This window comes from Crocuta crocuta, unplaced genomic scaffold, assembly GCF_008692635.1.
Source record: "Crocuta crocuta isolate KB4526 unplaced genomic scaffold, BGI_CrCroc_1.0 scaffold87, whole genome shotgun sequence".
Classification (NCBI taxonomy): Eukaryota; Metazoa; Chordata; class Mammalia; order Carnivora; family Hyaenidae; genus Crocuta; species Crocuta crocuta.
In genome coordinates, this window is record NW_027532166.1 from 2,506,097 (window position 1) to 2,529,092 (window position 22,996).

The 22,996-nt window shown below is 37.4% G+C and overlaps 1 protein-coding gene and 1 pseudogene across 1 annotated transcript in view; one reads left to right on the top strand and one right to left on the bottom strand.

Moving 5' to 3' along the window:
* The window catches only part of ERC2 (ELKS/RAB6-interacting/CAST family member 2), an 885,144-nt gene that overhangs the window by 227,320 nt on the left and 634,828 nt on the right, over positions 1-22,996 (top strand). Inside the window, exon 3 of the mRNA XM_077776719.1 lies at positions 10,449-10,523. Coding sequence (XP_077632845.1) covers positions 10,449-10,523 — 75 coding nt within the window. The remainder of the gene's footprint in view (positions 1-10,448; positions 10,524-22,996) is intronic.
* LOC144242026 (U4 spliceosomal RNA) lies at positions 2,522-2,645 on the bottom strand (annotated as a pseudogene).

Consider the following 22,996-nt stretch of genomic DNA (forward strand, 5'->3'; position numbering starts at 1 on the left):
CTTTTGTTATTAATTTGTTTTATTGTGTATGGACAAAGAATGTAAAGAATGTGACCTTTATCACTTCTGTCTTTGGAATCTGGGTAAGGTGTTTTTTTTTTTTTTTTTTTTTTTGTGTTNACATACTCAGTCTGTTTAAATAATATGGAATCTTGCAATGGAGATCTGTAGGATCCAAAGTTCACTGTAGTTGTCTATCAATTTAATCTTACTAATTTAATCTTACTAATTATATTATTATATCATTTAAATCTTTTAGGTTAATTTTTAAAATGCTTTATCTGTCAAAGATTGAGAAGGATGTTAATATTTGAAAGTACTTATTTTTCTCTCTATTTCTGCATGACGCCTAACCATGTTTACCATTTAAGTTTTAATATCTAATATGGGATATCAGTACCATACAACTGCTGTTGAGATAAATCTCTTTAAATTCTCAAGTCCTCAAGAAAAAAAAATAAACAAAAATAAAAAAAATAAAAGAAAGGAGTGAAAAATGGAAGATGGAATCAAAGGAGAAATAGGGAGGTGACTAAAATGAAAGAAGCCAGTGGAGATATAGGTGTGAGCTTCACATATCAAATCAAAGCCATGTGGTAAAACATGGGCAGTATAGCACAGTGGTTAGGAGCAGAGGCCTTGGAACCAGACTGCCCAGACAAGTTCCAGCAGTGCAGTTCGGTAGACTGTGCAGGTTACCAACTTCTCAATGCTTCCATGTCTTTGAGTGAATGAAATATGATGATAATAATTGTATCTGCCTAAGGAAGTTATTGTAATGATTAAACAAGTTAATATTTATAAAGTGCTCAGAAGGGTGCTTAGCACATAGTAATATATAAGTAACTATTAGCTATTACCATCCTTCACATCAGATTCCTTTTGGTCCATAGGTATTATAGAACTTCCAGGCATATAAGTGTGATGTCATTTGTACTGTTTCATTCAGTCAGTTAATATTTATTGAGCATTTACTCTTTGCAGGAACTATGTTAGTTACTGGGAATATAATGGACATATGGAGTCCCTGTGCTCATAGAGTTTACCACCCAATGGTGTACTCAAACATGAATCCACTAATTTTATAAGTTAGTGTAAATTCACAGCCATCTCCAGTGATATAAAGGAAAGGTACACAGTGCTATGAGATTGTGTATGAGGATGCAGGATGTAGACTAGTCTGAAGGGTCAACTAACGGCCTTTCTGTGACATATCTGTAATCTATGGCTTTGTAACAAATACTTATTGCATGAAACAATGAATATGTATTATCTCAGATTCTGTGGGTCAGGAATGTGGGAGTTGCTTAGCTAGATGGTTCTGGCCCAGAGTTTCTCATGAGGTTGCAGTCAAGCTGTTGGGCAGGGCTGAGGCCTCGGATGGCTTCATTGGGGTGGATGATCCACTTCTGCTATGGCTGATTCACATGGTTGTTTGTGGGAGGCTTCAGTTTCATAGTGCATGGACCTCTCCATGGGGTACCTTGAGGTATCTTCATGATGTGGCAGCTGAATTCTCCCAGAACAGGTGATCCAAAAATGTAAGCAAGAAGGAGGCTGCAATGTCTTTTATAACCAAGCCTCACAAGTCACAAATGTCACTTCTACCATATCCTGTTCGATACACTGGGTTACTAAGGTCAGTCCAGATTCACGGGGAAGATATTTAGGCTTCACCCTATAAAGGGAATGTCAAAGAATTTGTAGACCTATTTGAAAATATCACATGAAGAATTATTTTTTCTGAGATGGCTAGGATAAGTATTGAAGATATCCTGGACCGGGATTGACAGACTTTTTTTTTTTTCTCCCCTGTAAACGGCTAGATAGTAAATATTTCCAGCTTTGCAAGGTCATATGGTTTCTGCTACAACTACTGAACTCTGTCACTGTCGCATGAAAATGATAGACAACGTGTAATTTAATGGATATAACAGTGTCTCAATAAAACTTTATTTACCAAAACGGATGATGGGCTGGATTTGGCCTGTGGGCTGTGGTTTACTGATCCCTGTAGACAAAAAGAGAACAAAAAAGGTAGAGGATTATCCAAGCAGAAGATTAATGTTTCAGAAAGAAAAGAACTGTTATGTAGTTAAAAATATAAAGATACCTAAAACAGATTTGGTTTTTTTTCATGTACTGTGTTTATTGCAACATTGTAGTGAATAAAAAGAATGGTAAACACTTATTTACACAGATAAATTCTGAAAACATAAGTATTCTTGAGGTAAAAAGTAAAATGCAAAAGCTTTGTGCAAGGTGGACAGCTGGCAATTATGTAAGTTAAAAAAGAATGCACTCTGTTGTTAAATTTATACTATTTACAAGGACATACATATGTCCTAAAAGCACAAAAACATGCATGAGAAAAATACCAATTTTTAGATAATGGTTTCTCTCCGGAAGAATGGAGCTGTGGGACTCTAACAAGTTCTGTTATGTTTATGGTTTGAACAATTTTTAAATCATGGTTAAATACACAGAACATAAACTTTACCATCTTAACCACTTTTAAGCATACAGTTCAGTAGTGTTAAGTATGTTCACATCATTGTGCAAGCAATCTCTAGAACTTTTTCAATTAGCAGTAATCATGCCTTGGATAAACCTCATTGGCTATGATACTGCCACTGCACAAAGCTCTCTAGAACTTCTTCATCTTGCTCTGTACCCATTAAATAACAGCTCTGCATTTCCCTACCTTCAGTCCCTGGCAGTCAGCATTCTACTTTCTGTTTATATAAGTTTGGCTACTCTAGATACCTCATGTAAGTTAGATCTTTGTCTTTTTGTGACTGCTGTGTTTCACTAAACATAATACCCTCAGGGTTCATCCATATTGTAGTATGTGTTAGAATCTTGTCCCTTTTTAAGGCTGAGTAATATTCCATTGTAATTATGTACCACATTTTGTTTATCCATCATCTGTTGATAGGCCATTCAGTTGCTTCCACATTTTGGCTGTTGTAATAATGCTTCTATGAACAGGGGTATATATGTCTAAATCAAAGTTTTGATGAAGGAAATGACGAGTTAAATAGTACCCTATGCAAATAGAGTAGCCTGAGACTCTTTTCCTCCTTCCATTCTTCCACAGCACATTCCAGTCACATTTTACTCACATTGTCCACCAAAACTGCTCCAGTCACTAATGGCCTGAGTGCTGTTAAGTCCTGTGGTTCATCGTCTGGCCTCATCCCATTAACTTCTCAAAAGCAGTTGATAATGTAATCATTCCTGCATCTTGGACTCATTTCTTCACTTGATTTCTGGGATGGTATACTCCTGGTTCTCTTCCTACCTCACTGGCTATTCCTCCTCTATTTCATAAGCTGCTTCCTCCTTACTTCTCAGAACCCTTAATGTTGGGTCACCCCTAGGTTCATTCTTCTTTCTTCTCTTCTTTCTATGTGCATTTCCCCAGGTGATCTCATCTAGGCTCTTAGCTTTAGGTACTATCTACTGGCTGATCCCAGTTGTTTTTTTTTTAATGTTTTATTTATTTATTTATTTATTTATTTATTTATTTATTTATTTATATTTATTTCTAGGAGAGANAGTTTTTTATTTGTAGTTACTTCTCCCCTCATATCCAACTCATCTGTCCATCTGCCCACTCAGCATCTCCACTTGAATGTCTCATAGCATCAGAAATGTAAAACATGCAAAACCGAACTCTTGGTTCCCATAACTCTCACTTCTCCTCCCCAGTCTTCCCTGTCTTGGTATTCTACCTAAATTCTTTCTGTTTTCCAGACTGCAAATCATGAAGCCATCCTTTACTTTTCTCTTTCTAGAGTCTGCCAGGCAATCTGTCAGGAAGTCAAGTCAACTTCGCCTTCAAAACATATCCAAACTCAGTTCCCTCTCTGCCTCCGCTCTGTCACCCTGGTCCCAGGCTCTATCATCCCCTGCTAGGGTTTTCTAGTTCCTTATTTACTAGTCCTTATGGTTCTGCCTTTACCGCTCTCCTCAACCCCAAATTATATCACAGTCCAGAGTAATTTTTTAAGGGTACGCTTTATATCATGGTTTGTCTTTGTTCAGAACCTTCCAGTGGCTCCCCATTTTTCTCAGAGCAAAACTAGTGTCCAGACAATGATTCCAGATGTAGAACCCAACTTCTCATCATCCTGCACCCCTGCACATCTCTGACCTACTACTTTTCCTATCCCTTATCCAGCACTAGCCACGCACTTAAATGTTTGCTATTCTCTCTGCTTGGAACATTTGTACGACTGGTTCTCCCACTTTCTGTAGATTTTTGCTCAAATGTCACCTTTACATGAAGCTTTTCTGATCACCCTATTTAAAATTGCAGTTGGTCCCCTCACAGTGTGTCCTCTTCCATCTTTCTGACTTATTTTACTTTAAAGCACTTACAACAATCCGGCTTGGTCTTCTTTTAAAATTATTATGCCTCTCTCTTATTGGAATTTGAAATTAAAAACCCATAAGGGCTGAGATATCTGCTTGGCTCACTGCTGTATTTCCTATATGCCCTGCATCAAATTATTATTTGAATATATAAATCTGGCATATGTTAAGACTGATGTGAATTGGTGTTTGAGTTTTTAGTGTTACTTCACTGTCCTTTTCTTCAACTGGTTTTGTTTTCAAGATTGGTAATTTAAAAATATGGCCTGAGAGTCTGGCACTTTTCCCTAGAATCTGAGCAGGCTCATAACTGCTTCAACCAACAGAGCATGGCAGAGGTGTGGGACTTCCAAGGTTAGGTAATAAAGGCCATGCAGTCTTTGGCTTATTTGCTAGAATATTTGTTCTTGGAATCTTTAGACCTAAATGTAAGGGTTGATACCCTGATGCTGCCATGCTGGGAGGAAGTACAAGTCACATGGAGATGCCATATATAGGCGTCACCATATATAAGTGATAGATCTAGCTAAACCCAGCTTTCAAGTCTTCTGCCAGCCAATATCCAGATATATGAGTGAAGAAGCCATCTTGGAATTGGATCCACCAGTCCCAGCTCTTCTAGCCCCTGACATCATGTTTTAGAAAAAAGCCTTCCCTAGTCTATCCTTTATAAATTCATGATCTAGAATTCATGAACATAATCAAATGGTGGTAGTCTGACACCACTAAATTTGGGGTGGTTTATGATTACCAGGACAGTAAGGGGGAGAGGTCAGATAAAAATAGTGGATAGAAAGTCAAGTTTTGATGTGGGTTTTTTTTTTTTTTTTTCCTGCTGAAGAAAGTAGATGGTGTGTGCAAACATTATTGTGCCAGGCTCCTCTTGGAAGCTAGTGTCCATCCACATTAACTCACTAGATTCTAGATTCTCATTAACTGCCAAGAAATGTTATCCTAATGAACTACTTGAGATTTCATGTTTCAAATTCTGAGTTCTTGGTATACTTCTTTCTTGGTCACCTGGAGCACGTGGCAGTTTTAGACCAGCTAGGGCCACCTGAGTAATGAAATTACAGGAAAATATATAACCTGGATATCAGTGTCACATTAAAGGTTTTAATGCTGCCAATTTTCTCTTATTTTTATTGTTTTTAAAACTGAGAATTAGTGTGACTAGAAATTCCAGCTAGAGACCAGCATTTCAGAGTCAGCTGCCTATTAAAAATCTGGTGTTCTCAGAAACCCAGATAGAACTTCTCCTTCAGTAGCTCAGAGTAGGGAAGAGTTGTGCCCAAGGTCTCAGGCTGTGACTGTGGGCTCGTGACTCTCAACTCCCCGTACAATGCTCTTTCTTCTCAGTGTTTTTTAGCCTATAGTCTGGTTCAGAGATGAACTCCCAGGTACTGGGCCAGGTCCTGTGACCCAGCTGAGATGATGCACACCATTTTGTTTGTATGTGCTTTTGTACCCATTTTTAAAGAGAATCCATACTTTCCATCTAATTCTTATAGAGATCAGTGACCCAGAAAAGGTATAAGTCCACTGTACTTGATGTAATACTACCCTTTAAAAACTACCAGAGTAAGTTAACTCTTGTATTCCGTCATATCTACATCAGATGCTTCTAGGGAAATTCTTTAGTTAAGATTATTCCATAATGGGTGGATCTTTCAGACAGTTAGGCATAGTTGAAACACACAGCAACCAACACATCTTACTGTCAACTTAGACAAATTTGGTAAGCACTCACACATTAAAATAACTTTTGTGATTCAATAGCAACAAACAACAAAGGGCTAATTAGGTATTATTTTTCCTTGTAGCCATTGCATTAGTTAAGGCAGAGACGGGCTGGAATCTTTGCAGAGAAAGCCTGAAAGCACAGAGGCTAACTTAACAGAGGTTTATTTTTCACACATATCACCATCTCATATAGGTCTTCAGTGGCCTTTTTATATGGCATTTCAGGAACCCAGACTTCTTGTATCTTGGGGTTCTACCATCTTTTTGGTTCTTAGAGTACTTCTAACCAGCAGACAAGAAAAGAGGGAGAATTGAGGACAGGGTAAAAGGTTTTTATGGAAGTTGAGTTCCTAAGCTCTGCTCATGTCCCACTGGCCAGAAATAAGTCATTTGGTGCCATCTTGATACAGGGGCAGTGGTGGTGGTGCTTCCTAGCAAGTCTACTTTATGAGGAGGAGCACAAATCTTCTTAGGTGGGCAGTTGCTACTCTGCCACAATCAGAGTGAACCTTTTAAGGATCCTAAATCTTAGAGATGGATGAAGTATCTGAGATGAAACTTTCAGACAGTGCATGATCTCTACATGTAGATTATAGTCTTCACTTACCTGATACCTTAGGAATTAAGGTGATCCTTAGAAACCTGAAGTCAGGATTGACTGAAATACAGTGTAGTTAAGATAGGAAAATTGCAATTTTCAGGCAACTGGAGATTGTATTTTATTTTACATTTTAGGGAGTGACACAGAGCATAAGGGCCCAATCTGGATTTTGAGCTGGTTTACATTATAATGAAACTTGTATAATTATAGCAAAGAAAACTCTCCATTTTTGCAAACTATTGCTACAAGTTTAGCTTTGTTATTGCATGTTTACCCTTAAAAATGTTTTTGTGCTTAGCAGAAATTATAACAGCACATGCCTTTACCCTATGGTTTTTATTTTCTATGTGTTACTTAGTTGCTTCTTCATTATTTTTGCTTGTTTTATGAAAGCTTAACCTTTCTCCTCAAAATTTTGTATGATTTTTTTTTTCTGGAATTTGGTTTGGCTATGGTATGAAATTACCATAAATTCATTTCTCAGCTTTTTTCATTAAGATGCTTTTGATGCCATATGGTATCAGCATTGGTGACATGTGAAGTATATTTCTTCTGCTTACAATGGAGCACCTCTGACAGGTGACTTACTGTTCATTTTTTCATCTATGAAATTCTTTTGGTCCAGTGTACTCCAACAATCTTGGAAGTAAAATTGAGGGCTAAGTAGCTGTCTTGGGAGGTTGAATTCCTTATGTGTTTCACCCAGTGAAACCCATTGCTGGAACTGGATTGTACTGTTCCACAAAAGTTAAAATTGGAAACCTGTTCTAACAGCTGATGTTACAAATTAAATATATAAACTGACCATTAAGACATTGTATTAAGGGATGCCTGGGTGGCTCAGTCGGTTAAGTGTCTGACTTCAACTCAGGCCATGATATCATGGTTCATGGTTTGAGCACTGCATTGGCCTCTGTGCTCACAGCTCAGAGCCTGGAATCTGCTTCAGATTCTATGTCTCCCTCTCTCTGCCCCTTCCCTGCTCATGCGCTCACTCTCTCTCTCTCTCTCAAAACACAAATATCCAAACATTAAAAATAATTACAAAAAGACATTGTATTAAAACTCATAATTTTCGTTTTTTTGTTCCATTTTACTGTAATCTATGTTCTTGTGGTTATTACATTTAGTTTGTCCATATGGTAGAAATACTACACAGTGGAGTGCTATTGTGTCTCTCTTCCCAACATTGCACTCAGTGATACCACTTAGGTACTTTGAAGTTGGCCATGGTGGGTGCTGGTTGTTAAATGTTTACCAGGAGCCCACTGGACTCACCACACAGAGGTTAGATTCTTCATAGCATAACGTTGAGGTTTGAAAGAGAGAAGTAGCGCTAGGGACATTATAGATGTTCAATAAAGGAAAGCAGCTTTTTAAAATAATATATATAATATAATATTTTATTTTTTAAAATTTATTTTTGAGGGGGCGGGGAGAGGGAGATACAGACTCCAAAGCAGGCTCTGAGCTGTCAGCACAGAGCCTGATGCAGGGCTCAAACCCACAAACTGTGAGATCATAACCTGAGCTGAAGTTGGCTGCTCAACTGACTGAGTTACCCAGGGGCCCCTTTTATTTTTATTTATTTAATATTTTTAAATGTTTTTATTTATTTTTTTTTTTTGAGAGAGAGAGACAGGGGAGGGGAGGAGGGGCAGAGAGGGAAGAGGGAGATGCAGAAGGGAAGCTGCTTTTAAGGTCATTCCTTTGGAAATCTCTGCCATTACCATGCAGCCTAAAAATGACCAGTGTTGCTGGGGTATTTTAGACCAGAGTCTCCAAAAAAACACAGGATCTCTTTCTGTCTCTATTCATAAGATAGGTTTGGTAATATTTGACTCTGTGTCATCCAAGGATATGTTAGGGAAAAGAATGTCTTAATGTGAGACTACTTTGAATAATTAGGAAGCACTAATTCAAATTCTTCTCAAATTAGAAGTTGAGAAGTAGTTTTGCACAAGGTTGCTGTTTGTGCCAGTAATGACTTTGGGAAGAAAATATGCTATATTCCAGAGCTGTAGTGGTGATGCTCCAGTGCTGGTCCCTAGACATGTGCCATGGTCCATGACCAAGTCTTTTTGGACCACTGGCAAATAAGAACAATGTAATGGGATATATTTTATTATCCTGGGAAGGATTATCTTTTACTGTTTGATTCTGTTTTTCTGGCAATATTTACATTAATATGTTTTGTCTTTATGACATGGTGATGATAGTAGATGGTAGTGGTGAAATGAGAGTTAATTTCAATACCTTTCCTTGGAAAAAGCTAGAAATCATGTTGGTTCTCCTCTCTAAAGCCTGAGGTAGTTTTTTGCTTGCTTGATTTTTGTTTTTAATGTCTGTGGCCCAGTGGAATGTGAAGGCCTAGATCTACTTCATTTTGAATTTAGATGATTTTTCTGGAAGCAAATAAGTCTTATGAAATTACTCCATAGGTGACTTTTATCAGCAGCATGAACATATGTGAGCACTGTTGTTAACTCCTCTCATTGCCTACTTTCATAAAACTATTGATAATTATTACTAAGAAAATCAAAGCATAAACTGAACAAATCTTATCTTTTTTCCCTTAAATAGTTTATTGTTAAGTTGGTTCCCATTTAACACCCAGTGCTCATCTCAACAAGTGCCCTTCTCCATGCCCATCACCCGCCTTCGCCTCTCCCCCACCCCTATCAGCCCTCAGTTTGTTCTCAGCATTCAAGAGTCTCTCATGGTTTGCCTCCCTCCCTCTCCCCAACTATTTTCTTCCTTCTTCTCCCCTCACGGTTCTCCGTTAAGTTCCTCCTAATCCACCTATACATGCAAACATATGGTATCTGTCCTTCTCTGCCTGACTTACTTTGCTCAGCATAACACCCTCAAGTTCCATCCAAGTTGTTACATGAACAAATCTTATCTTTATCTCTTCTTCTGCCAAGGCAACTTTCAAAGTCTTGACAAAACCGTTCTTTGGAGAAGAGGCATAAAAAAAGTGAGCCTTCAAGGTTAAAATTGTAATTATGTTGTTTGCTTTTTATCTAAAGTTGTATTTGTCATATTCCAGAAGTTCTTGGGTCTGCATCTGGCTTTAACCATTTTTGTATCCTCTCTAACATTGTTGATATTAATGCCAATTTTAATTTCTTGGCATCGTGAGTTCATAAACATATCACACACAGATGTGATTTTGAACAAGGACTGAAACTGTAAATTAGGAAGCAAGATATTCACAGGGTTTCATCACATCAGTTCACTCCAAAAAGTAACACAGTTGTACTGAGGTTTTAAATTGCTCATTTCAAACCTATCTCAGTAGCAGAATGCCATGCGTGCAGTGGATTTGTAACCACGTTAGTCATTTTCTTTCCTCCGTTTCCATGCTGTGTTTGTATTGGGAGCACAGAGTAATGTAATTTAGTAAATTATGATTTGATGGCTGGGCAACAGCCCCAGTGTTGAACAGTATTTGGACTATGATTACTTGCTGGCTTTGTCACAGTTGACATTAATTATTGATGGAAGTTTCAGAAATAGCGCATGTGCCAGGAGCTTTTCACTGGAACGCAGGCTCCAGGCAGGAGTGATGCTAAGGAGGGTGGGGGAAGAGGCACCTGTGGCTTGTTTATGTCTGTGCACAGCAAACCTGCACCCAGTGGGCTCTGTGGTACCTGTGTAAAGGTCATGGTGTAACGGAAGGATGAACCGTCAGGCTTATTTCTATCGTGTTCCTCCCCAGGAATTGCACCGAAGAAGCCAACTTCAGCCGGAGCCAGCCAAGACGAAGGCTCTCCAGACTGTCATTGAAATGAAGGTAGGAGCTGTTCACATTTGTCAAAAAAAGCTGTGCCTCTGGAGTTTGTTCTAACTTGATGGTGCCTCACATAAACACTTGAAATGAACCTTCTGTTTTTCTCTAGGCAGCCTGTGGGTGCTTTTCTGTTGGATCTTTTTGCCTTCTTGGGTGTATTTAATTTATTGGCCCTTTAATTAGGATGCCTTTTCTGAGCAAAAGAATAAAGGCTCAAGTATCCCTTAACTGAAAGGAGGTGGGTTCATTTCCAGAGCATGGCCAATGCTTTCAACTCTAGGGGAGGTTTTAAAAAGAAATTTTAAAAAGTGTGCTTTAAAAGGAAATTTCTAAAGCTAGAATAATTTTTCCCCTTTTCATTCACATTACAATGAAAAGACACCTTAAGGTTTGGTAAAGAGAAGTTGACTTACATTTAATGAAGTGGTTAAGTAATTAAAACTATGCTATCAGCAAAATATACTTTTCAAAGACTAATATTTTCCCAGGAATCCAGTATTTTCTCCTAACCAAGTCTGGAAGTAATAATAACTTATTAAATACTCATAACATAGCTATGGAAACATAGAGATATGCTATTTAAAAGAATCAAAGATCCTCCTGGATGGATTTAGAGCATTTAAAGAATAATGAAATAAATGATGATGGCTAAGCCATGATGTATGACTAAGAAACAGATCTAAATGAAACCCATTGCTTTGTTAGTATCTAGAAATGTAAATAAAGGGTTTTTACTTTCAGTGTTTGCCAGAGGGAAGCAAATAGTGTTTATCTGAAGAGTAAATAATTCTTGATTTAAATTGTTTCTTGAAGAAAAAATATCATGATGTTTGCAGTCTAATAATTCCATATTGAGTTTAACACTTGTGAGTTTGCTGGTCACTATTAGCCCACAAGAGAACTCTGAAGCTTGCTGATAGGATAGGATAATGATTTTTCTGTCTTTTATAGCACATGATTTTGAATTGTCTGCCAAAAAATTTGCTAAGTCCTGGGGAAAAAGAAATTAACACCAGCTATTGAATTTTTGACATGTACGATTCTGACTTTGGATTTTTTAAGGTTGTTTTGTTTTGTTGTGTGTGTGTGTGTGTTTTGTCAATGACAATGTCTTCATCCAAGTGAATTTTTGTGGACGTAATGTAGAACATTTACTTTACAACGGTATGTCCCCCAAGTGGGGTTACATGAGTTACGACACTCATAATGCATTTGCAGCAAGTTGTTTTGAAAAACAAATCAAAGGAACCAAATGCCAATAAGATTGAACATTACTTGCTAATCTTGGCTCATCAATTCATTTTGAATTTATGTAATTTGAACTTGTTTTGAAAAGAAACTTATCATTCTACACTTGTGGGGGAGTGTTTCATAACTGAGATTTCTTCCTCACTTTACATTGGAACCAAACCTAAAACTTGGGTAGGGCTTTTTCTTTTTTTCTCTCTTTTTTAATAAAGAAAAGAAAAGAAAAAAGAGAAAATATTTTATTTTTTTTGCAAAAGGTCATTCAATCTTTCTTCCACCTACCTGCATGCCTACCACTCTGGTCTCTGGCACAGTTACTAATGGAAAAGAGGATGTATATAGAATCTATTTCCAAAGTATCTTTTTTTTTTTTTTTTTTTAAAGAGTGAATTCCAGGAATCTTTGGAGAAAGCAGGAATGACATCTCTCCAGGGCATTGGACATTGTCTTTATAAAGGTCTCTATTCAGACAATTAATAATTTTTGGTGACTTTTAGAAGTAGAAAATCTTTTTAATTTCTGCTATTTCTAGTATCATATATTTTATTTGAAAACACTAAAAATAGTAAATAAATACACTCACTTATGCTGTCTACATGGGAAGGCATAAAAACATGATTTTTAGGGCAAATCCACGTTCATATATTATTAGTAAATTGAGTCTGGAGTTTTTCTTTTATGGATGCCCATGATGCTGGCTTATTGAACACATTTTTAGGACAAATGATGATCAATATACTTGTCAGGGCATTGAGCCAGGAGCTTTTCTGTTTTTTTGGATGCATATTAATTTACAAAGCACTGCCTTCTGTTTTGTCAGTGGAGAAGTCTGGGTCCCATTAGTATCTATACTTACCGTACATAAATTGAGTTAGGGAGGCAGATGGTAGAGGGTCACCTTTTCAGCCATGTGTGTATCTTGTGACAGAGGCTGTGATCTCATCTGATTGTCTGTATTACATCCCTGTGAAATTGTAGGGAATATTAGAAACCCATATTTTACAAACCTTAGGGTTGACTGTCAAATATAACTCACCATTAAACCTCATGGGTGGAAGTCGAGATGCTGTTGTGTTTGAACTTAAACACCTTTGGTTAATCATTGGTGTCACATAGTGCCTTGGCAAAATCCAAGGTTAAAAGGAATTTTCCTAGAGAAAATTTACCTGGAGTTTCAGGGAGATGACATGAATTAAAACTAACAAATTACCTCTACTAGTCCCTTGCTTCTTAGAGAAACTGAGGGTGAACTTCTCACCCCTAATTTTTTCCACATATACACTTTGCATCAACTTGAGAAAGTTGTTTATAGTGAAAATTTGTGAAACTTTGCCCTAATTCAAGCAGTTTTTGAAGTAGGGTCTGGTAGTTCTAGGATATCTATACATGCCCCTCTGTATAAGGAGACTTATACAGTTGTGAAAATGTGTCTCTGTGGAAAAGCATTGAGGGCCATCTGCCAGCATCAAAGTGGGAATAATTCTCTTGCAGCCATCACATCTACTGTAGCCAGTAGAGCCAGGGGGGATAAAGTCACCTGAATGAAAATGAAAGGAAACAAAATGAATGAGGTTATTTGTGATTTATCTTCTTGCAGGGAGCTCCAAGTTTTAACTTTGATCCTGATTTGCTCTGGCAGGTATGTTCCAGGTTTGCACTAGGACACTGTGTGTGTTTCTGTGAGAAATTAGTTTTCTTATAGATGGTGCACTTCTCCTCCTTTTCTTGCTTTTGTGTCTGAAGATTCTTTCCTAAGCTCCTCTTCTCTGCTCTTATGGAGAACTGTCAATAAAAATGGTAGTGAAAACCTTTTTCCCTCTTTTTTTCCCCCTCTGTGCTCTTAATTCCTTTGATAGAATGTTTTAACCTACTTTTATAAATTTGACATGACATAAAGAATTTCACTTTCTTTCATTCATTCATAAAACTGTATCCAGTTTATTTTTAAGAAAATGAATTACAGTAATAATGGTACTTGTCAGATAACCTTAAAATTGTTTTCTTTGTTAGCTAGAACTTCCAAGTGAATGAAAATCTAATTCAAAATGGCTAAAGCCAAAAGGAAGTTTAGTGGCTCACTCAACTGGAGAAAGCAAAGTATTGCTTCAGGCATAGCTTGATCCAGGGACTCAAAAGATGTTAATGGATCCTATTTTCTCTCATTCCATTTTGTAGTTTGGCTTCCTTCATGTAAACTCATTTTCAGACAGCCCCAGTCTGCCTGTCTGAGCAAGATGGCGGCAGCAGCTATAACAATCACGAAAGGAAAGGATAGGGAGAAAGTTGTGTTTTAAAAAAATGCAAAAAAAAAGAAACCAGTCCCTGAATAATGATAATTACTGAGTTGGAACAGAAACTTCACTTGAAACTTAACCACCAAGACTAAAAAGAAAATGTACAAAACCTTATAGTTCTTATTTGCTTACTAAATTAAATGGTACTCATTCATCAAGAAAAACAAACTTTATACTAACACTAACTTCAGCAGAATTTATCAAATGGGATCTAAGTGCATAACATTAAGGGCTTTAGTAAAAGTTGCAGAAAATGTATTTGATCTGGTGAACTTATTATCTAAAGTGGATTAAGAAGCTAAGGGCATAATGTCACTGGGTGACAGTATTTCTGTGGTAACTGAAGTGAGGATTGTGGGTATTTAGCTTTCCAGTCACATGACCAGCCAGGTATTTGTATGTTATAATGGTTCTACTTCAGTAATATTTGTCCTCATGAGGCTTCTGTATGGAAAATGAGCATTCAGCAATTCCCCTTGAGCTTGACTAAATTGGTGATTTGTAGTTGTGCTGTTGATCAAAGAATGACTTTGAATTTAGGTGCTAAACTCCAGTGGTGAGGTTGATCTTTTGATATTTAAACTAAGGACCAAGACTTATCTTTCTGCTTATTAGGCAGATGACTGCTGGTCTTCTGCATGGGGTGAAGCTAATCTGCAGTTGTGTTAAATTTCTTTTAAAAAATATTCTGATATTTGGTCCAATTCAGACATTTCATTTCCACTAGGCATGGAAGATATGCACTGGAACATGGAGAAGGTAGTGGCAGCTTTTCCAAAGGTTTCCCCCTTGAGTTTTTAGTCTTGTCCTAAAGTCTTTATAACAGTTGGAACATAACTCATTCAAACTTGCAAAGCCCTGTGTTTTTGATTTGCACTGTCCATTTATGATACCAGAAATTATCCTTTAGCTTATTTTTTTTTCTTGAGAAATTTCTTCATCTTCTCATCTTTCAACTTAAAAAAAACTTTGCCCCATTTAACTATTTTCCTTAAATAAGGGAAAAAATGTGGGTTTTAAGTGATAGCCAGAAAAAGCAAAATGTCAAGTTAAATGTTAGCTCTGGATGACATATAGTTGTTATTTGGAAGCAAGGAAGACTTAAAAAAAAAAGATGAGACTTCTTTCCCTTTTTTGCCCAAACTCTTCTTATGATGTGTTTGAATATTTGAGTTGCCAGTCAGTAATTCCTGCTATGAACAGGTTTCATTTGTGTGAATGTAACTCCTGAAGTTGAATCACAAATACCTGTGTTTACTGAGTAACTGTTTTGTACACAACACCATGTGGACCTTTCAGAAAAATTAAGCATTCATTTAAAATATTTTTAAAATTAATTTACTTTTATATGTTTATTTTTGCGTGTATGAGAGAGAGAGAGAGAATATATAAGCAGGGGAGGGGCAGAGAGACACACACACAGAATCTGAAGCAGGCTCCAGGCTCTGAGCTCTGAGCAAAGAGCCCAATGCATGGCTCAAACCCACAATCTGAGATCACAACCCCAACTGAAGCTTCAACTGACTGAGCTACCCAGTTGCCCCAAATTTATTAATTTATTTTGAAATGTCTATTTATTTATGAGAGAGAGAGAGCAAGTGAGCAAGCAGGGGAAGGGCAGAGAGAGAGAGGAAAATAGAGAATCTGAAGCAGGCTCTAGGGTATCAGTGCAGAGCCAGATTCGGAGCTTGAATTCATGAACCTTGAGATCATGACCTGAGCTGAAGTTGACACGTAACCTTCTGAGCCACCAAGGTGCTCCTTAAACTTATTATTATTATTTTTTTAAGTAATCTTTATTCACAACTTGGGGCTCGAACTCACAACCCCAAGATCAAGAGTTGCACGCTCCGCTGACTAAGTCTGCAAGGTACCCAGAGCACTGAGTTTTTAAGGGGCTAATGGAAGGAAGGATATGAGCCAGGATTTAAATAATGACCTATGAATGACAAAATGTGCTGCAGGAGCTCAGAGGATATCAAATGAGAGAGGAGCAGAGAATGATTCCTGGAAGAGGTAGCATTTGAGCCTTGAAAAGTTGGCATGATTTTGAAAAGGGGAAGGGTATGGTTATAAACAGTGGGAACTGTATGAGCAAAAGCAAGGAGACTGGAAAGTATGAAAAGTATATGGGGAAGAGCAAGTCATTTAGTTTGGTTGAGACAAGATTTTTTAAGTTAAAAAAAACAATAGAAGGTCAAATAAAACCAAAAGAAAGTAGGAGAAAAGAAATAATAAAAAAGCCGAAATGAATGAAATAGAAACGAGACATATACTGGAGGGGAACACCAAAGCCAAATACTGATCCTTTGAAGAGATGAACAACAATAATAAATCCTGGTTAGAATCACTGGGGAAAATAGCCAATATCATGATCGAAAGAGGGCATCACTATCAGTCTTATTGACATTAAAAAAATGAGAGGATTTTATTAACAATATTATAATAAAGTCGAAATTTTAGGTAAGTTTTTATGAAACCAGAACTTGTCAAAACTGCATGAGAAGAAATAGAATATCTGAGTCGTCCTATATATTAAAGAAAATGATTCTGTATTTAAAATCTTAGCACACACACACAAAGCAAAACAAACAATCAAAAAAAAAAAAAATAAAGCTCAAATCCAAAAACCAAACCAAACATAAAAACCTTCAGGCCCAGGTGGCTTGTTCAGTGAACTTTACTAAACATTTGAGATTTGAAGAAAAAATTATATTAGTCGTACAGAAACTATTCCAGAGACGAGAAGAAGAGGGAACATTTCCCATTTTATGAGGCCACTGTAACCTTGATATCAGTAACCAGCAAAGTCATTACATAAAAGGAAAATTATAAGCAATCTCTTTCATAAATGTGGATGCAAAATATCCTACTGAACTGAACCCAGTGACAGTTAAAGGACCTGATTAAGTTCTGCTTATTCTAAGAGTGCAAGGTTGGACAAATATTTGGATATCAGTCAGTGTTATTTAATTTTTTGAATGTTTATTTTCAGGGAGAGGGAGGGGGAGAGGGAGAGAAAATCCCAAGCAGGCTCTGCACTATTAGCACAGAGCCTGTCATGGGGCTTGATTTCACCAACTGTGAAATTATGACCTGAGCTGAAATCAATAGTTGGACACCTAACCAACAGAGCCACACAGGCACCCCATTCAATGTTATTTACTACATTAATAAGATAAAGGAGAAAAATAAATGTAATTTCAATAACTGCAGAGAAAGTATTTGATGAATACAACATCCGTCCATGTAAAAAAGAAAAAATGCTTTTTATCAAACTCAGATTAGAAGGAGAGGATTTTCTTTTTTTTAATTTGTGAGAGAGAGAGAGAGAGAAAGAGACAGAGTGAGCAGGGGACGGTCGAGAGAGAGGGAGACACAGATCTGAAGCAGGCTCCAGGCTCTGAGCTAGCTGTCAGCACAGAGCCTGCGGTCAGCACAGTCTGACGCGGCACTCGAACCCATGATCTGTGAGATCATGACCTGAGCCAAAGTTGGGCACTTAATCGACTGAGCCACCCAGGCGCCCCAAGGATTTTCTTAATTTAACAAGAAACAGCTATAAGAAAACTATGATCCACATCATATCTAATGATAAAATGTTGAAAGCTTTTCTTATGATATAAAAAATAAGACAAAACTGCCTATTACTCTCACTTCTATAATGTTCTGGACATCCTAAGTATAAGAATTATAATTGAAGAAATAAAACTACTTTTATTCACAGGCACCATAATTATGTATGTAAAAAATCTCAATGAATTCATATATAAACAATTAGATTAATAAATGAACTTAGCCAGATAGCTAGTTAGTACTTAAAAATGAATCATATTTCTGCATGCCAGTAACAAACATTTGTGGAATGAAAATTTGAAAGCAGTATCATTTATGATGGTATTAAAAACCCCAAAATATCTGGAGCAAATCTAACAATGGTGGTATGAGACTCAATTTAAACAGAAGATTCAAAACATAACTAGATGTGGAATAACAAAAAACTTGAAAAAGTGAAATAGGTATCAACAGTGGAGTGGATAGTGAAATGTTCGTGCAATGAAATACTGTACGGCAATGAGAAGTACCAAGCTATTGCTTCATATAACAGCATAATTCAATACCCCCAAAACAGTGCTGAAAGAAGCCAGACACAAAAGAACAGATATAATTCTGTTTATATGCATGCGTTCCAAAAATAGAAGTAATGAATAGTGTTAGATATCTGGAAAGTGGATAATCTGGAGGCATGATGGGGTTTGGAGACTGGTAGGGAACATGAAGGACGCTTCTGGAGTGTAAGGAGTATTTTATTCCATGATCTGGTCTGCATGTGCCCAGGTGTGTTTACTTTGGCATAATTCATCATGCTGAAAACCTATGATTTGGCTACTTTCTTATGTGTAATATACTTTAATTAAAAATTTCATTTAAAAATAAAGGAGGATGGGGCAGCTGGGGAGCTCAGTTGGATGAGCCTCCGACTCTTGGTTTTGCCTCAGATCATTATCTTGTGGTAGTGGGATCCAGCTCCTGAGTCAGGCTCTGTACTATAAGCTCAGAGCCTGCTTAGGATTCTCTGTCTCCCCTTCTCTGTTCCTCTCCTGTTCACACACACACTCACTCTCTCTCTCAAAATAAATAAATAAACTTAAAAAAAAATAAAAGGAAGAAAAAAAATCACTGGTAAAAAAGACAAATAATCTTTTAAAAATTGAGCAAAGGATTTAAATAGACATTTTTTCCAGTGAACACATACAAATGGGCAATAAAAACACACAAAAAAATGTTCCAACAGAAAATGCAAATCAAACTCTCCATTAGATACAACTTATCCCCCATTAGTATGGCTAAAATTAAAAAAAAGACTGATAGTAACAAGTGTTGGGGAGGATGGGGAAAAATCATACTCTCCTATATTGATGGTGGGCATGTAAAATGTTTCAGTCCATTTCGGAAAACAATTTGGCAGTTACTTAAAATGTTAAATGTAGTTGCTGTATGACTCAGTAATTCTCCTTAGGGTACACCTGACCAAACTGAAAACATGTGTAAAATCCTGTACTGTACACCAGTGCTCACACACCATTATTAATAATAGCCAAAATGCTAAAAAGAAATCCAAATGTCCATTATCCTATATGAAGAAACAAAATATGGTATACACCTATAGTGGAATATTATTTGGCCATGAAAAGAAATGAAATACTGATATATGCTATAACCTGGGTGAACCTTGAAAACATTATGCTAAATGAAAGAAACCTGTGCATAAAGCCACATATTACATGATTCCATTTATATGAAATGTCTGTTATAGATATATCTATAGAAATAGCAAGTAGACTAATGGTTATTAGGAGATGGGGAGAGGAGAAAAAGGAGTGACTGCCAGTGGGTACAGGGCTTTTGGTGTAGAAATACTGTGGAATAAGATAGTGGTGTTGGTTGCACAAACCACTGAATTGCACATTTTAAAAGGATAAATTTTATGTATATATATCAATAAAACTATTCAAAAATAAAGATATTTCAAAGGAAAGGATATGAAACTTTGATTACTTAAAAATTAAAAATACAAACAGAACTAAAAAATATCCAATCAGGAGATGTATTTTCTTTTTAATTTTTATTTTTGAGACAGAGGCAGAGCATGAGCTTGGAAGGGCAGAGGGGGAGACACAGAATCCCAAGCAGGCTCTAGGCTCTGAGCTGCCACCACAGAGCCTGATGTGGGGCCTGAACCCACAAACCATGAGATCATGACCTGAGCTGAAGTCAGATTCTCAACCGACTGAGCCACCCAGGTGCCCCAGGAGATGTGGTTCTAAGGTTTATAGTATTTGGAGACTTAACATTCTTACTATGTAAAGAAGATACATTTATCAATGTAGAGTAAAAGCTTGAGGAAAATAATGTCAAACAAAATGTTGACACTAATTCTGGATGAGGTGTTTTAAAGGAGTTTTTCTTCTTTTTTCACCTCTAAATTTTTTGTTTGCAATAATGTCTATTCATTACATAGGAATGATCAGGAATTATTATTTAGGAAAAACAACAGTAAGTTCATTTTTAAAAAGCTTAACGCTGCACAATTTATTCTATTCTGGTTTTCTTTTATTGAACTGAGAAGACTCCAAAGAGGAGAAACTTAGATTATTTAAGGAAATTGATAATCTGGCTCTGCTGCTTACTGCTTCTCTGAGCTCCAGCTTTCCCATCTGTGAAATGGAACCATGATTCCAGCCTGCCTAGGGTTGTGGAGAATGTTAAAATGAATGAAGATGTGAGAAAATCCTGATATATAATAAATGCTCAAAGAATTCTTTACTTCTCTGCCCCTTTCCTTTCAGACTGAAAAGTGTGTTTTACCTATAAAAAAGAGGTGGTACAATTGAATAAGGACGAAGAAGGAATTTAACAAGATTACTTCAAGCAGAATCTTTGCTCAGAATACACACACAGCTGGCATGTGGAAAGACTTTAAAAGCATCTCTGAAAGGAGAAACCAGCAGAGAAAAAAAATAGCAGCTCCCAGTAGGCCTGTGGCATAATAAGTGACCTAGGGACCTAGCTTTCTGGCTATTGGGCCTTTGGCAAGTCACTTGTCTTTTCTGGCTGTCATTATTCTCATTTGGCAAACGAAGAGAATGGACCAAGAGTCCTGCTTTAAAAATTCTACCTAGTTTTGAGGCTTGGTGACTGGCAATTTGGAGTCTCAAGGGGCCTGCCTGGGGAGTCTGAATTTACGTGACATTCTTACAAAATTTAAATCTTTGCTTTATTTGTTCTGTCTTGGCCAACCCTGCCCAGGCCAGTAACCCTTGTACTCTCCCTTGTTGGTGCTCAGGTTCCCAGCCCATTGTTTATTTAGGGATTGCAATTTCCTTATTGGCGTGTGCCTCAGCCAGCAGGGTTGAGAAGTCAACCACAGGCCTTATGTGAACTTCCCCTTTCAAGTTTCAGTAATGACAGTGTACCAGCCGTCACATGCCTCATCCCTAAGGCATGGTCCGGTTTCCACATCCATCAGGCTGTGCTGGTGACTTAGGGTGGCCTGAATTCCTCTGCCGCCTGTTGTTTTTTCCATGAGATAAACTGGTTGAACATAGAAAGATTTGCGGTATGTTTTGGAGATCCTAAGACTGAGGCCCCAATCCATGGCTGTTGAAGGCATTGCAGGGATAGTTTAAAAGGAATGGGAAGAACAAGTTCATGTTGCTAGAGGCCAGTGAAGAGAGCTTCCTCACCCAATCTTTTCCTAAGGAGTATTGGAAGAGAATAGAGGTGTCAGATGTCCATCTTTTCAATACTCCTTGAAATGCAATCACTGTTTTAGAAAGTAGTATTTTACTGGATCTCTGGGAATTCAAACTCTTTTTGTATTCATATGTATGTGAAAGATGACTTTGATCCAGCCTTTGGGAGGGTGGAGCTGCACACACCAAGGGGCTACCCTGTCATCTGGAAGCACTTTCTGAAATTTCTTCCTCCCTGTCCTTTCTCCCCAACCTCTTCACTATTTTCTTTTGACCTTGCCCTGTGATCTTTGAAGGCTAATCTTACTGTGTGGAAGAAAGGTTCAAAATAGCCCAGCTTCTAGGTGGCAAACCTTCTCTGAAGCTAGTTCTCCTGAGGTTTTCCTGGGAGCAGTGAGGTCTCACTGTATGGCTTCCTCTCTTCTATATGTGGAGGGAGTCATTCCAGCTTATTAAAGGTGTTTAAAAATGAAGAAGACAATTTGGGTGATACAAACAAATTTTATCTAGCACTTCTTGAAGGACTTCTCCATTTGGAGAACTGGAAAATGGTGTGAAAGTCAGGAAAATTTTATAGAATAAAGAATAAAGAACAAGAAAGAAAAAATAAAAAGGTGATTGGCTGGGGCTACATAGACTTGTTTGAGGTGAGAAGGAACAAGGAAATTAGAACTTAGAATTGGCTTGGCATTTGAGGATTGGCTGACTAGATACACTACATTTCTGGTCAAGTGGAGCATTTACAGGGACATGAAAGTTATCAAAGTATTGACTTGCTGACAAAGAATCCCAAGCAGAAGTAGAGCCATCTTGGGCCTAGAAAGTTACTTCAGCAAAGGGAAAATCTTAGGCAAGTTATTTACCTTCTATAGGTCTCTTGACCTATAAAGTGGGTAAAATAAATACTTATTAATTCATGGGGTTATATGGAAGATTAAATGAGTGTTTGCCTTAGTAATCCATACACATTAGCTGTTGTTATTAACTGCATTTTTAATGCCGGAATGGAGAAACATTGCTTCTGTTCTTTTCTATAAATTCAGATAATGCAGATGTATTTATATCTTAAAAATAAATGGGGGGAAAAACATAGGTCTAAAAAAGAAATCTTTTGATATGGCTTTGTTCCCTACCTGTGGAGCTTACAAATAAATGCAGAATTTTGTGTCACCTCTATCCTGAAAGGAAATGCCCTTGGGTGACACCAAGTCATTGATAATTTTTCTTCACTCTGTAAATGAATCCGATGCATCTAGTCCACAGATTGGCACTGGGGAGCCTCTACGTGAGTGTAAGTCATAGGCACATGGAAATGATTTTGGATTAACCAGTGCTACCTTCCACACATTGGGAATGTAGAAAGCGATCAGTATGAACTGAAGCAACTTTCTGTGAAGGACCAATAGCCAAGAGGCACAGGTGCAACTACAGCGGTTGTTAAAATTGAAATACTTCTCTGGTTATCTCACATCCCCAGAGTACCCTTCCCCACTCCAGCAACTAAAGAGTTAACCCCTGGCCTTTCAGAGACTTCCCAGACCTGCTCCAGTGGTTCTAGGTGGTGTCTGTTCTGGTTGGTTCTCCTCCTCCTCCTATGCCGTACTGGGTGTGAGTAGCTCAGCAATCACCCTGATTCTGTAGGATTTAAAGACTCCTCAGAACTTTTTTTGACTCTTTT